The following is a 15288-nucleotide window of genomic DNA, read 5'->3' as shown; positions in this document are numbered from 1 at the left end:
ATTTAAAGCCATTTAAAGCAATAAAAATAATTCAAATTGAGAAGTGAAAATCATGATCTCATTTGAAAAATGTGACAAGAGTAGATACTAGACAGTAAGTCTCACTGAGACAGTATGAGACTACTATCTAATGTTAAAACTGTGTAATAAGATCAGTTAAATTGATAATGAGACTATTAAAAATTCTGATTCTGATCTCAGACACAGTCACACAGTCAGTCTAGTTATTATTTTAATTTCAACATTGCTCAGAGCTATTAAAATACTGCATTTATACTCGTATTCAAGAGTTCTCTTATGTTATCAGTAAACATGTTATTCATTGAATATGTAATAACTGTGAAATTAGAAGAAGTGTAATTATATAAATATCTCATATATCTATAGCATCAGAACTCTCAGATCTTTCACTTACATTCTCTTATAAGATATTATTACAGAGTCAGAGTGACCGATGAGTAAGCTTTCATTTAAAGACTTAGTGTTTACTTAACTGATTAAGACTTAGTATTCACTTAACTAGTTATTTCTCTATTTCTTACACATTGTTACACATTCAGATATCTCATTGAGTAATCATTTCTAATAAGAAGATAATAAATGTTTTTCAAGTATAAGAGGCCTACACTGAATAGATTGATATAATATTTATAGATCTTATATAACAAAGTGAAAAATATTAGAGAAGGAAAAAAGAGAAAGTGTGAAAATCAGCAATCAGAGTAAATATTTATATACATACATGATAAAGCTTCAGAGCAGAAGAATAGAAATTCTGTGAGTTTTTCAGTCAAGAATCAGTGACTGAGAATCAGAGCTTCAGAGTAGAAGAATAAGAATCTATAATTAGTCAAGAATCAGCAGCCGAGAATCGAAGCTTCGGGACAGGAGAATGAAAATCTATGAAGTGTAATAAAATAGTCTATATAATTGATCAGACGCAGCCTGTCACATAGATAATAAATATAATACATTAGATAATAACTTAACAGAGCTTAAATCTATTAATACTTCTTCAGAATTTAAGATCACTAATACTAATATTAATATTTTATAAGATTGTTTATAATTAAATCACTGTAACTCACAGTATCTCTCTATAATATTTTATAATTAGTAGAAAATATAGTTGAAATTATCTTACATTATTAGAATATTACAGTGAAATAGTTAAGAAATAAAAATCTTTATAAACTTAAATTCAGAGTTCTAATATCTTAACTTATTAATAATACAGTTCTTCTATAAAATGATGAAATACACTATATTCAGTACTTTTCAAAGCAGAAATATTTAATAATAATCAATATTATACTATCTTACTTAAATAGAAGCGGAAATATCTTATTAATACTCTTTTCTTTAAAAAATTCAATTATAATTCTGATCTGAATATTATTAACTTTCAGACTACTTTTGAAATTATTTAGATTAATATATCAATCTAATTTAAACTACTTACTTCTATTTTTAAAAAAATAAACATATTAATTAAAAGAGCTATGAATGAGACTCAGATAAAATAACAGCTATTAAACAGCTATTTATTATTATAAGTATTATATATCACTCTTATTTCTTGAAAAACTCAAATTTCTTCAGCTCTATTTTCTCTGTATATATAAGAGATCTACGTTAAGTAGATCAGTATTAATATATAGATCTTATATAATAGAAGTGAAAAACATTAGAGAAGGATAAAAGAGAAAGTGTAGAAATCAGTGATTAGAGTGAATATTTATACAGGTATAAGATAAAGCTTTAGAGCAGAAAAATAGAAATTTCAGAGTAAAAGAATAGAAATTTCATAAGTTCTTTAACTGAGAATTAGTGACTGAGAATTAGTGACTGAGAATCAGAGCTTTCAGCAGAAATCTATAATATGTAATGAAATAATCTATATAATTAATCAGACACAGTCTGTTACATTAACTTCTTCTTTTTAGAAGTAAGATTACATGTAGTTCTCATTGATTAAGAGCTACTATCTCAGATAACACAGAGTTTAAAGTTCAGATCAGATAATTATAGCTGACTTATTTTACAAAATACTGTTAATTACAGTTACAGAGTCTGTTATTAAGAATATCTTTAATCTCTTATTCAAGTTTATTATCTTCTTCTATGATCTCTGACAGCTGTCAGTTAGAAGTTAGTTGAGAAGAGAATGAGTCAGTAATAACATAGCAGAGTAAGCTTATATAAAAGACATTATAAATCTCTGATAATGTATTAAGATAGTAGTTATAACTGTCTAGAACTTCTATCACTTTGTATTTAATATAATAATAGTTCAGTGTATAAGATAAGTGTATAATCTGTATATTTTTAAAATTCAATTATATCAGATCTTATATCTTATATTACTTAGTAAGATCTCAGCAGACATTGATTTAATCTTATTAATCTTATTTAATACTTATTATAAAGACTTCTGCTCAGTCATAAGTATCTTAAAGCTTTATTACTATATTATCAGTGATCTGAATTAAACTGTGAGAGTTTAGTGTGAACTGTGTGATCTCTAGAAGATTCAACACTTTTATATAATAATTATATATAAGAAAGAAGAGGCTTACATCTGTTAAAACAGCATCTCAGTCATTAATAACAACTTCAGCATGTAGAAGAAGATTATATCAATTATCTTATAAATAGTTATAGAACTTATAAAGATAATTTTTCATTATCTAAATTGTTTATTCTAATATATCATCAGTCTTAGAGTGATAAGTAGACTGATCATATGACTGTGTCTGAGATCAGAGTCAGATTTTTTAATAGTCTCATTATCAATTCAACTGATCTCATTACACAGTTTTAATATTAGATAGTAGTTTCATACTGTCTCAGTGAGACTTACTATCTACTCTTATTACATTTTTCAAATGAGATCATGATTTTCACTTCTCAATTTAAATTATTTTTATTGCTTTAAATGACTTTAAATCTCATTTGAGTGTTATCAAAAAGTGTTACTTTTAAAAAAATTAAAAATAGTCTAAAAAAACCTTAAAATGTCTAAAAATCATTACTTCATGCTAAAAATAAGACTAAATGAAATTAAATGAGATTACTTTCTTATTTTTTTCAAGTCATGATTTCATTTTAAGATCTGATATATAGTCACTTTGCATGTTTTTTTAATGACTAGTCCCAGCGGAATTCACATCAAGAAATGAATGAGACCAGATCAAATGAAATCAAACATGAAATTCATAGTCTCAGCGGCCAGTCTAGTGATAAGCAGTTAATAAATAATACATAATCTTGAGAATCTGATAGATTCTTATTCAGAGAATGCTTATAAATTAACAGTCTCAGTCAGATATAATTAGACTGACCGGCGAGACCATGAATTTCACATTTGATTTCATTTGATCGAATGTCATACATTTCTTGATATGAGTCTCATCAGAATCAAGCATTAAAAAAATCTGAAAATGAATCATTTCTGAGAGAAATGATGTGAAAAATAACTAGATTTAATACAAGAATAGTGAAATAAGAGTAATTTCTCAGAATAGACTGTGAAAGATAATCATTCTTTTAAAATCAGAATAAGACTGAGACTGAAGAGTCTTATTCAGTTCATTCAGTGATTGCTTATATAATCAGAATTTGGTAATAATTATTGATAACACTTATAAAACAACTAAATATATTCTTATGCAAGTTTATTCTTTACTTTCTCATGAAAACTACACTTCTCTGATATACTGTGATCAGAGATATTAAACTGTCTGATAATTTTATATTTTACAATTATAAGTTTCTTAATTATTTCTTCTTATACTTATTTTCAGTGATAGTAATAAATATCTCAGCTTGAGTTAAACTTTCACTTCATTCTCATGTCTGTTAATGAAATTGTCAGAATATCATGTATTATCAGTGTAATAGTTGAATATATACTCTCAACAATTTTTCATAAATCTAGAATTAATTTAATGTGTAAATTCATTAAATCATCTCAAAGATAGCAGTCAAATTCAGTTTTATAAGTATATAGTTTTACCTGATTTTCAGTTGTAATTAATATATATAAGTTCTGTTTCAAAGTTAGTATTACAGTTCTATGTAATATAGAGTGTTATCAAAGATTGTTACTTACTAGAGAATTATATTTCACTGTCTTTACATCTCTAATAATTATCTAATATAATTAAAGAGTCTGAATAGCTATCTGATATATTAAACTTCACTGTATTCTAATATTCTGTATCATATTCAGTGATATGACTGATTTATTTATTTATTAAATATCATGAAATTATTGTTATTATTTAGAGAAGGTATAAATTGTATTAGTAATGTTTTGAATCTCTGATATTTAAATTATTAGTCAATCTATTTAAAATTAACAGTAGTATTATCAAAAAGTATTATTAAAAAGTAATATTAAAGAGTGTTATCAAAAAACATTATCTTTTATAAAGTGAATATAAAAGTTACTTAAGTAATCACTTTCATCTCATTCTCATCTCAAGAATCAGTTATCTTATTATTTATCATCTCAATATTAAGATTCTTTATCAGTGTTTATATCACAAGTTGAATCATATAAGTAATGCAGAGAATATGACCTTATTTATTATTTCAGAAATACAAAGTTAATTTTTACTTCAAACTCTTTATTATAGTGTAGTTATTTGCAGTATTATTAGTTATAATTGAAGAAGACTGAAACTAATATCTCAATAGTTATTTTTAATCACTGTTATTAATATCTCTGTTATATAATTCTCAGTATGACTACTGATCAATGATTCAAATTCAATTAATATCTCTTAATAAGTTCAGTTCTTATTAATGTAATAACATGTAACTCTTATAAATATAAGATTATTTATACCTATTCATACATTCACTGTAAGAGACACTCTTTGATGATTCTTCAACTCTGATTCTAGATATTATATATTAACTTTGTAGTATATCTCAAGATTGAACTGAAAACATGATTAATATAAAATATAAAGATTTGAATTAAGTATTTGATGAAGTGTTCAGAATTCGGGGTTTTCAATTGATTAAAGAGAAAGATTCAGAGATATATATATATAAAGTAATTATTCACAGAAGTTATCAGATGAGAGTTATAAAATCAGAGTATTAATATATAATTATTTTTACATGATTTTCTTCAAATTAAAAAGTTAGTATTATCAAAAATTATTATCTGATAGAGTAACTTATCAGCTTAGTAGTAATTTTCTGATTATTTTTCTTTTATTATCTACATTCTGATGACTTCAGATGTTAGAAAATTTTATTAAAGCTATAATCAGTTTATAATAAATGTTTCTGAATAAAGTTACAGTGATTTCAGTAGAGAGATGACTCTTCAGTAATCTATAATACAATCTATAATAATATTCATAGTTTATTTCAATGTTTGTGTTGAGTTTTTCATAAATTCATAATCTGAAATCAGATGTAAAGAATGAAGTGATTATTTATATAATTAAAAGAGAGTATTCTGTATTGAATTGTAAATAATATAGACTTTATAATTTACAGTAATTTCTTAAAGAGTTTATGAATCTTTAATAGAAGTTAAAGAAGTAAAAGAAGTGAATTCAGAAGATATAATAAAGATTTAAAAAAGATAATAATTTATTTTTAATAAAGATAATAACTGATTACTGATATATATAAGAAGAATTATTATAAAAGAAAATGATCTTCTTTCTTAACTTAGTTATAATTTTAGTACTAACTCAGATTGAATATCATTAATATATAAAAATAAATAAATAATCTTGATTAATCTCTGTTATATTTCTTGAAATATATTAATATTGTGAAAGAGAGTATTATCAAATTATATTATCAGATAATATTATTAAAAATATATTAATATTATAAACATCAATATTGAAAAAATGTTAATACTTATATATTATAGTGATTTGTGAATCATGATAGTTAAATATATATATATATATTATTTCTGATATTGATTACAACTTGTACAATAATTTTTGAAAACTTAAAATTAATTTTAATTATTAATAATTATGAACTTATAACTAACTAATATAAAAAGAAAAAAACTTTTTCTACTTATTATCTTTCTTCTCTTTCTCATTCTTCTTATTATTCTTTATAATTTATTTCTTATTCTTATTCTTCTTCTTCTTCTTCTTATTTAAGATGATAATCACTTTAAAATCTCTTTTTACTGTTTTCTCAGAAGAGAATTCTCACTGCTCTCTCTCAGTCAGATTAATCTGTATCTTAAAATCCTGCATTTTCTGATCTACTGTCTCAGGTTTCACTTCAGCAGTAAGCAGATTAATATGCTCAGAGAGTAGAGCTATCTTCTCAATATTTTAAATTATGAAGTACATTCAAGATCTGAATAAGGTCTTAATTTTCTTCTTCTCAGTCAGCTTCTGATAATTAATTAGAGAACAGAAGTATTATTAAAAATTATTATCTCTTAATAAATAAAAAACTTATCAGCTTTAACTTCTTTATCTCTTATTTTAATACTCTCTTAATCTTCTTCTACTACTGTTTATTTACAGTAATACTCTTCTTCTCTCTCTCTCTCTTTATCTTGACTTCAAACTATTCTTGAGACTTCTTCTAATCTCACTACTACTGTATAAGACTCTTTACTATCTTCTTTTTCAATCTCTCATAGACAGTATTATCTGTATTATTTCTATACTTAGTTCAGTTTAAATCTATTAAAAGTATTACTTAAAATCATTATTATTCTACTCTCTTACAGAGTCTCTTCAAGATATTATAATATATCTTACAATCTGTCTTCTCTTACTTAAATATCTTCTTCTTCTCTCTCTTTAATCTGTAATAGTACTCATATGCCTTGATAGTCTGCAGAATCACACAATATTTGAAGAGAGATAATATAATTAATTTTAGTAAGTATTAAAGAGAGATAAAGACAGAAGAGACAGTCAGAAACAATATAATAATAATAATAATATTGATAATAATAATGATAATAATAGTAATAATGATAATAATAATAATAATAGTGATAATAATAATAATGATAATAATAATAATAATAATGATAATGATGATAATAATGAAAGAGAGAGTGCATTGAAATATATTACTGACTTATTAAATATAAAGAGATAAAGAAAATATTAACAGCTTTCAGAGATATACAGAAACAGCTATAGTATTACATAGTAATATTATCTTCATTTAATACATGCACTGTTGATATTCTTTATATACAGTTATTATATAATCTATATCAGAGATATATACAGAAAACAGATCTTTATTATTAGAAAGAATAATTACAGCAATTCTCTATTTTTATATTATAAAGATAAGTTATTCTTGCCCCGATAGCTGAATAATTAATGCAGCCACCTGGTAGCACCTTGGCATGGGAAATCAAGGCGCGTGGGTTCGAAACCCGCAGGGGATACATTAAATCCAGAACTCAAGCATCTCAGGTTTCTAATAAATACAGAGATGTACAAATCACTTCAATGAATCACTCTATGTTTCTGAGCTGAGAAGTTATTATCGTATGTATCTAATTGTCACTTCTTTGTATTTTTCTATGTTCTTGTTATCTTGATATGATCTCAACATCTGTATTTCCTTCTGTATAATTAACACTTGACCTGTATTTAACATCATACAAGAACTCATCATAAGCTCTGCTTGTATATGAGTATAATGAAAGAATAATAATAATAATAATAATAATAAGTTATTCTTATTTCTTTCTTCTCTCTTTTCTCTTCTTCTTCAACTCATTACTAAGTTCAAGCTGATATGAAAACTATTAAAACACTCTTAGAAATTCTCAAATTGAAGAGTATAGACTAATCAAATTTTAAATACAGAAGAATTAAATTATATTCAATATTACTAATTATTTATTTCTTCTTAATAAAATTACAGTCACATCTTTTCTCTCTTCTCTCTTAAATAAAATATGATCTGTGAAAAGTAAGTACTATGTCAGATTATAATAAATCAACATAGTCTCAGTATACAGAGCTTATATACATGACAGTGTATACTGAACTGAGAGACTGTATAAGTTATAAATCAGCAGCAGCATCTCAGAGAGAGTCATATAGTATAAGAAAGCTATAACTCTCAGTTATATATACAGAGAATAAATCATCACAGTAAGTGTATATATATTGTATAAAAGTAACACTTTTTAATAATACTTAGTCTCTAATATTATGAAAATAAAGTCTCTCTGTGAGATCTGTTTTTATCAAAAGTCAGAGAATCTTATATTTCTCAAGATTATCTTTATATATCTTATTTATAAAATCAATAAAAAGAATTATTGATTTCAGTGTTCTACTCTTAATATTATTCAAGTAGCAGCAGAGTTCACTCTGATCATACTTTTTAAGTATATATTTTCTAAATATTCACATTTATACAGATATATACTGATTATTTATTAGATAATATTAAGATAATAACTTATTACAGCTGTGTTACTCTCACTATAAGAGATATATAATTGATAATAAATATTATAAAGACTTTGAAAAGTAAGTATTTTAAGAGTACTGCAGCTCTGTAATCTTGATTTTTTTTATTTTTATTTTTTATTTTTTTCTTTTTCTTTCTCTTTTTTTTTCTTCTGATTTTTTCTTGTTTTTATTTTATTTTTTGGTTTTTTTTTGTATTTTATATTTTTTTTATAATTAAAATTATATGAATTATAATCTATATTTAAAAAAGTAATGATATTTAATAATACTCTCTATTGAATTTTTAACAAATGAGTACTATGTTATAATATTATTTAAGTAAGAAGTGATTTTATAATCTTATTTAATATTATTCTCAATAATGAGATCAGAATGAAAATATGACTAAGAATTTAAATATATTCTTTATTCAGAACTAGATTTTTATTTGAAAAGTAAATCTAAAATCTTTAATATTTAAAATAACATAATTTGAGATTAATATAATAAACATAAATTATAATCAGAAGTAATACTTTTAGATAATATAATAACTGTAAAGTTTGATTCTGATCTCAGACACGGTTACACAGTCAGTCTATATATACTTAGTATTACAGATGAGAAAGAAGAAGAAAAATATATTACAGAAAGAAGAGATTTTCTCAAAAAATTCTATTACTACTGTTAACTTTATCTCTAAAATATATTACTTTTATAGAGAATTTTATATATAAAATAGAATATAATAAGAGATGTGTAACTTACTTATTAACTATATTTTTCACATTTTAAGTTAATATATAAGAAATTTATTTATCATATATTTAATTTAAACAGAGATAAGAAAAGAAGATTTATATAGTTAGTAAAGAAACTTATTTATTTCTTTATATTATATATAGTATAGATACTGTTAAAATCAGTTAGTAACTATTACTATATAATAAAGATAATTTCTAATTCAGTAATTTTAAAAGTATTAGAACTATACTTTTAAAGAGAAAAATATTATTATATCTCTGACTATATTAAAATCTTATTATAGTTTTATATATTTTATTACTTTTCTACAGATAATTTTATTTATTCTGTAACTTATTTAAATCAGTTTTCAATTATTCTATAATATTATTCAGATATAATATAGAAAGATCTGATTAATAAATATAAGAATTCTACTTCTATATAAGATTAGCAGATTACTCTTTTATAATAGTAAAATACTGCTGAAATATCACTTCAGCTATTCTCACTTATAGAATAGAAGAGAGATACTCACTCATTATCTATATAAAATAGCTAGATACTGGCTTCTTATTAAAGAAGTCAGTGATTTTTTTTCTTCTAGTAAAATATATACAAGAGTTACTGCATTTCTCATACAATCTTCTTAGCATACTAAGTACTATATTTATGATATTCTCATAAGAACTCTGTAGCTCATGAGCTTGCTATTTAAGCAAGATAGTCAAGCTCACTCATACAGCTTCTCAAACAACTACCTACGTGACGCCGCTAGACTGGCCGCTGAGACCATGAATTTCATGTTTGATTTCATTTAAATCTGATTTCATACATTTCTTAGCGTGAATCCTGCTGAGACTAATCATTAAATAAACATGCAAAGTGACTATATATCAGATCTCAAAATGAAATCATGACTTGAAAAAAATGAGAAAGTGGTTTCATTTGATCTCATTTAGTCTCATTCTTAGTATAAAGTTACTACTTTTAGACATTTTAAGGTTTTTTTTAGACTATTTTTAATTTTTTAAAAAGTAACACTTTTTGATAACACTCAAATAAGATTTAAAGTCATTTAAAGCAATAAAAATAATTTAAATTGAGAAGTGGAAATCATGATCTCATTTGAAAAATGTGACAAGAGTAGACAGTAAGTCTCACTGAAACAGTATGAAACTACTATCTAATGTTAGAACCATGTAATGGGATCTGTCGAATTGACAATGAGACTATCAAAAATTCTGGTCCTGGTCCCAGACACGGTCACACGGTCAGTCTAGACGCCGCTGACTAGCCACCGCTTCGGTTCCGCCACATTACATATTATATAGATAGTTATCTAGAGAAGCTGTATAAGTAGACTTAACTATCTTACTTAAATAGTGAGCTCATAAGCTACAGAGTTATTGTGAGAATATTATAGATATAGTACTTAGTAGACTAAGAAGATTGTATAAGAATTGCAGTAACTCTTGTATATTATCAGTAGGAGAAAATGAGTAGATACTCCTCTTCTATTCTATGAGTGAGAATAGCCGGAGCAATACCTTAGCGGCGCCTCACTGACGTGGGAGGAGTAATCTGCTGACCTTGTATAGAAGCGGGGTTCTTATATTCATCAATCAGATCCTCCTATCTTGCATCCGAGTGATGTCATAGGGTGGTTGAAAACCGGTTCAAACGGCCTGCGGGATGAATGGAATCATCCGCAGGGAAGCGATGGGCCGTGTGGAACTGCAACGGGGCCTTGGCGCGGCCGGGGGCGTGACACCTGGTCCCAGACTCTACAGTAATCACTAACAGCTAGCGCGGTCAGCTGACCTACGCGAGGGGTCAGTTGATGTAGCCTTACAGGTGCCCTTGGAGTGAGCCCTAGAAGTGAGTCCAGAAAAAAGGCTGCTGAGAGGAGCCACTGAGAGGAGTAGTGCTCTGTGGTAGCTGGTCCGAGGGGTGTTGGGGGTCCCGGGTTGATCGGCCCTTCTACCAGCTGTGCGCTGGTGGTGATTGAGCTCTTTTGCCCCAGTAGCGTCAAGTTTTCTGTATACACCCCAGTAGCCGTCAGTTGACGTGTAACCTGGTCCAGAGACCTGCAAATATCATGCAACCTGGGTGGCAATATGACAGTATCTATGTCATAGACAGCAGTTAATAAGGCTTGCCGCTGCAGAAGTGATCAATTTGAGACTCATTGAGATCCATTTTTCACTGATATTTGTGTAAAGGTGTAATATGGCATGATAATCATCATAAAAAACCACTCATAAGGAAAAAAGTAATGCCAAACACGTGGCACTGTACTGAAAAAATCACCGAACAGGCCCTTGGAGAATCAATTGAGTTATTCCGTTCCAGCATCCATTATTCCTTCGCTAAACTAAATTTTCAAAGTATCCCTGCCGCTGAATGTATGTCAGACCCGCAGCAGATCAGCGAACGGGACGGCCCGGAATTGATCTTAACCAACTGGGTGTTGCTCTTGTCCAATTACCCAGTGCCACATATAACATTGCTTATTGGGAGTTGCAAGCCCAGTCTAGTGGGTCTGTCATTAATAATGCCTCTAATGCCGTGATAGGATAGTAGGGACTCGAAAATAGTGCCGGAGGTGGAAGGTGGGAAGGGAAATTTACCCGACGAAAACCGATCCTACTATTGTCTGAATTACAGTTGGCGGTTTTACTCAATGTTATTTATAAGTGATGTCTGCCTAACTATGAGTCATAGCCCGAGCTGGGTGGCAGAAACGGGAGATGGTGATAATGTTCTTGACATGCATTGAATAATAACCCCGAAGGATCATTCCAGCGTCAGGCTTCAAAATCTTATAATTCTCTCTCAATCAACCGCTCCTAGGAATCAGATACCTCATTCCATCAAGCTGAAACTCTTCATCCTCTCGCACCATCTTGCTCGTTTAGAATGGCGACCTCTGTGGCTACCAAAAAGTTCCGATTTCTTACCGCTGAACAAGTTATACGCCTCTACAAGACGTCAATTGCCAATATAGGGCCGACCCAACCGGCTATGTTGGAATCAGCAGTCGCATCTCCAATGAATGTCAAACACTATACGCAGCAGGAAAATATCTTTCAGCTAGCTGCCAATCTATCCGAGAAGATTATGAAGAATCACGCTTTTATGGACGGCAACAAAAGAGCTGCTCTCCTAGCAGCCGACATGTTCTTGAGGGTCAACGGTTATAAGCTGCAGGATATTCCAATGGCTCATGATAGTGTCAATCAAGGCATCGCAAACGCTCACGTTGCGGTTACAACCAATCAATGGACCAGCGAACAGCTGGGCAGCTATTACGAGAGTGTTGCGACTCCCATAGCAAGCTGGACTCAAGATATTTTGGCATGGCGGGATGAGACAATCGAGTATTAAGGGATATATGTTGTGATTGTCATGTCTATATCTTTTTTTTTTTTTTTTTTTTTTTTTTTTTTTTTTTTTTTTTTTTTTTTTGAATCCCCTTCTCTCCTTCTCCCAATGGATCATTTTTCATGTATGTATACGGACATAACCACTTAAGCCACTGACGGCAGAGTTATTGGGCGGGTAACTGCCATACGTACATCAATGACAACCATGAGGCTTTAAATTCTATATCAACCTATATACAATGGCCACCAAAAAAATTGTGCTGTTGCTTCAATAAGATATTCCTGCCACAGTCCTACTTGTCTTTGAGCTCATCAAGAGGCCCCTTCAGATCACGGAGAGAATCTCGAAGCTGATTTGTAAATTTTGCTGGCTGGAGTAAGCAAACGGAAAAAAGTTTCATACACAATTGGGCCTTACCATCAAAAGTCCCATCCAGTGTGATGGTATGAGTAGCTCCAAAGGTATGAAGAGTGGCGGGGCTTGTATTGGCATCAGACTGACGTGGAAGGTCCTGAGGAATTACAAGCCGAGGATATGGTAACGATTCTGGAAACTTCAGTGTTATTTAGGAAACGCAGAATTGCCGACATGACTTACCATGTGCAAAGTATCGAGAATCATGATAGAAAGTTAGGGGACACTGATCTGAGTCTCTCGCCAATGAATCGACAGAACGAGATCTGCTGTTTGAGTGGATGCCTGCTCGGAAAGCATAACCAATCTCTTTTGGGAGCATTGTGAAAGCCTCGTGGGCATTCCCCAAATCAATGTTGACAGTCTGAGTCACGAGGGACCCTTTATAGTCAAGGGTGATAAATTCTGCCTGCTTGGTATGTAGAGAGCGATAGACGCAAGTACGGCTGGTTGCGAAATTAGATAGTCGTTTCGGTATGGAAGTAGGGAACCGCATGATGTCAAGACCACGGTGAGGAGAATACAACCAGAGATAATGCAGTTGATCCGCTTCTTCTTGGAGCGATGGTGCAAAAGTTGGGTTTTTAGATCGGGAGCGCAAGAATATTTATCCGGTAGTATTTAATTAGTGTTGACGAAAACACGAATAATATTTGGTAAGTTAGACCGCAAAAGGGTAATGTTGGCCGTTACGGCCGTTGCGGCTAGCGATCTCCGTAGATCACGTGACCAACTGCTATATTACTGTAGGCTACTGGGGCAAAAGAGCTCAATCATCAGCAGCGCCTGCTGGTAGAAGGGCCGATCAACCGCAGGACTCTCAACACCCCCCCTCAGACCAGCTATCACAGAGTACAGTACTTCCTCTCAGTGACTCTCTTCAGTGATCTTCTCACAATGGCTTCTTTTTAATAATAAACTGAATCACTCAGCTCTAGAACTCACAGAACTTCTAGAGCACATTTCTGAGATATCTCTTAACACTGTTAAAATATTCAGAGTATTTATTAGAAATTTTTAAGTTTATTCTGAAATCAAACTCATGCATGTTAATCACAGTAAGACTCACACTTAACAGTTTCATAATCTGTAGACTACTGAGATAAAAGAGCTTAATTATTAGTAGTGCCTGCTGATAGAAGAGCTGATCAACCGCGGAACTCTTAACAATTATCATATAAGAAGAATATAGAGTTAATTTACAGTGATTACACTATAAATTCATTATTTCACCTGTGTCATATGTCACTGATTATAACACATGTTTCATTATTATATTCAGTGATACATCACTGAATATTAAATATTAAAATAATGTTGAGATAGTATAGAACTTTCTAATATTATTATAATATTACTCAGTAACTGTGTAATTAACAGATATTATTATTAAAATACTACTAAGATATTATAAGACACTGTATACTATTCTATCAGTGAAATTAATACTATTAAGCTAGTTATCTATTACTCAGTATAACTGCTACTATTCATTAACTATCTATTCTATTTAAAGAAATAAGATATTTTAATTATAATACAAATATCTTATTATCTAAGACTTATATATTAAATAATTATTATTTTTATCACTATTCTGTATTAAAATATTATATAATACTGTCTTTTAAACTATCAGCAGTCTGATAATAGTCTAATTATCAGAATTCTCTTATAAAATCAGCAGATTCAGTACATAATTATATATAATATAATATAAAGAAATAAGTGTAAAGAAAATTCACTTAACTTCTTTCATTTTATAAATAAATATATATAATGAGCTGTGTCTAATCAATTATATAGACTATTCTGTTACACTTCACAGATTTCTATCACTCTAATTCTTAGTTATTAATTCTTAGTTAAAAATTTACATAATTTCTATTCTTTCACTCTGAAGCTTTACTGTATATAAAAACCTCTATTCTTCTACTCTGAAGTTTCACTGTATACATCACTATGTATATATATAAATACTTACTTCAATTACTGATTCTTATACTTTCTCTTTCTTTTCTTCTCTAATATTTTTCACTTTGTTATATAAGATCTATAAATATTATATCAATTTATTCAGCGTAGATCTCTTACAGTTGAAAAATATTCATCATCTTCTTATTAGAAATAATTATTTATTAAGAAGATATCTGAATGTATAATAATGTATAAGAAATAGAGAAATAATCAAATAGCTAAGTAGACACTGAGTTTTAATCAGTTAAGCAGACACTGAGTCTCTAGATAGAAGCTTACTTATCAGTCACTCTGACTCTGTAACAAGATCTTA

General features: G+C 28.7%; 2 protein-coding genes across 2 annotated transcripts; one reads left to right on the top strand and one right to left on the bottom strand.

The window, feature by feature from the left end:
- Positions 1-12116: 12116 nt before the first annotated feature.
- Positions 12117-12584, top strand: BDCG_01596 (DOC family protein; the record flags this gene model as incomplete). The annotated part of the gene is made up of 1 exon (XM_045417117.1): positions 12117-12584. One exon carries the CDS (start codon positions 12117-12119, stop codon positions 12582-12584), a length of 468 nt encoding a protein of 155 aa, XP_045274021.1.
- A 292-nt stretch (positions 12585-12876) lies between these two features.
- Positions 12877-13494, bottom strand: BDCG_01595 (uncharacterized protein; the record flags this gene model as incomplete). Its single annotated transcript, XM_045417116.1, has 3 exons — positions 12877-12950; positions 13002-13130; positions 13182-13494. The coding sequence occupies 3 exons, from the start codon at positions 13492-13494 to the stop codon at positions 12877-12879; spliced, it is 516 nt and encodes a 171-aa protein (XP_045274020.1).
- Positions 13495-15288: the final 1794 nt, after the last annotated feature.

Source organism: Blastomyces dermatitidis, assembly GCF_000003525.1.
Source record: "Blastomyces dermatitidis ER-3 genomic scaffold supercont1.2, whole genome shotgun sequence".
Lineage (NCBI taxonomy): Eukaryota > Fungi > Ascomycota > Eurotiomycetes > Onygenales > Ajellomycetaceae > Blastomyces > Blastomyces dermatitidis.
The sequence above is the reverse complement of the archived record's forward strand: the minus strand, read 5'-3'. Positions and strand labels throughout refer to the sequence as shown.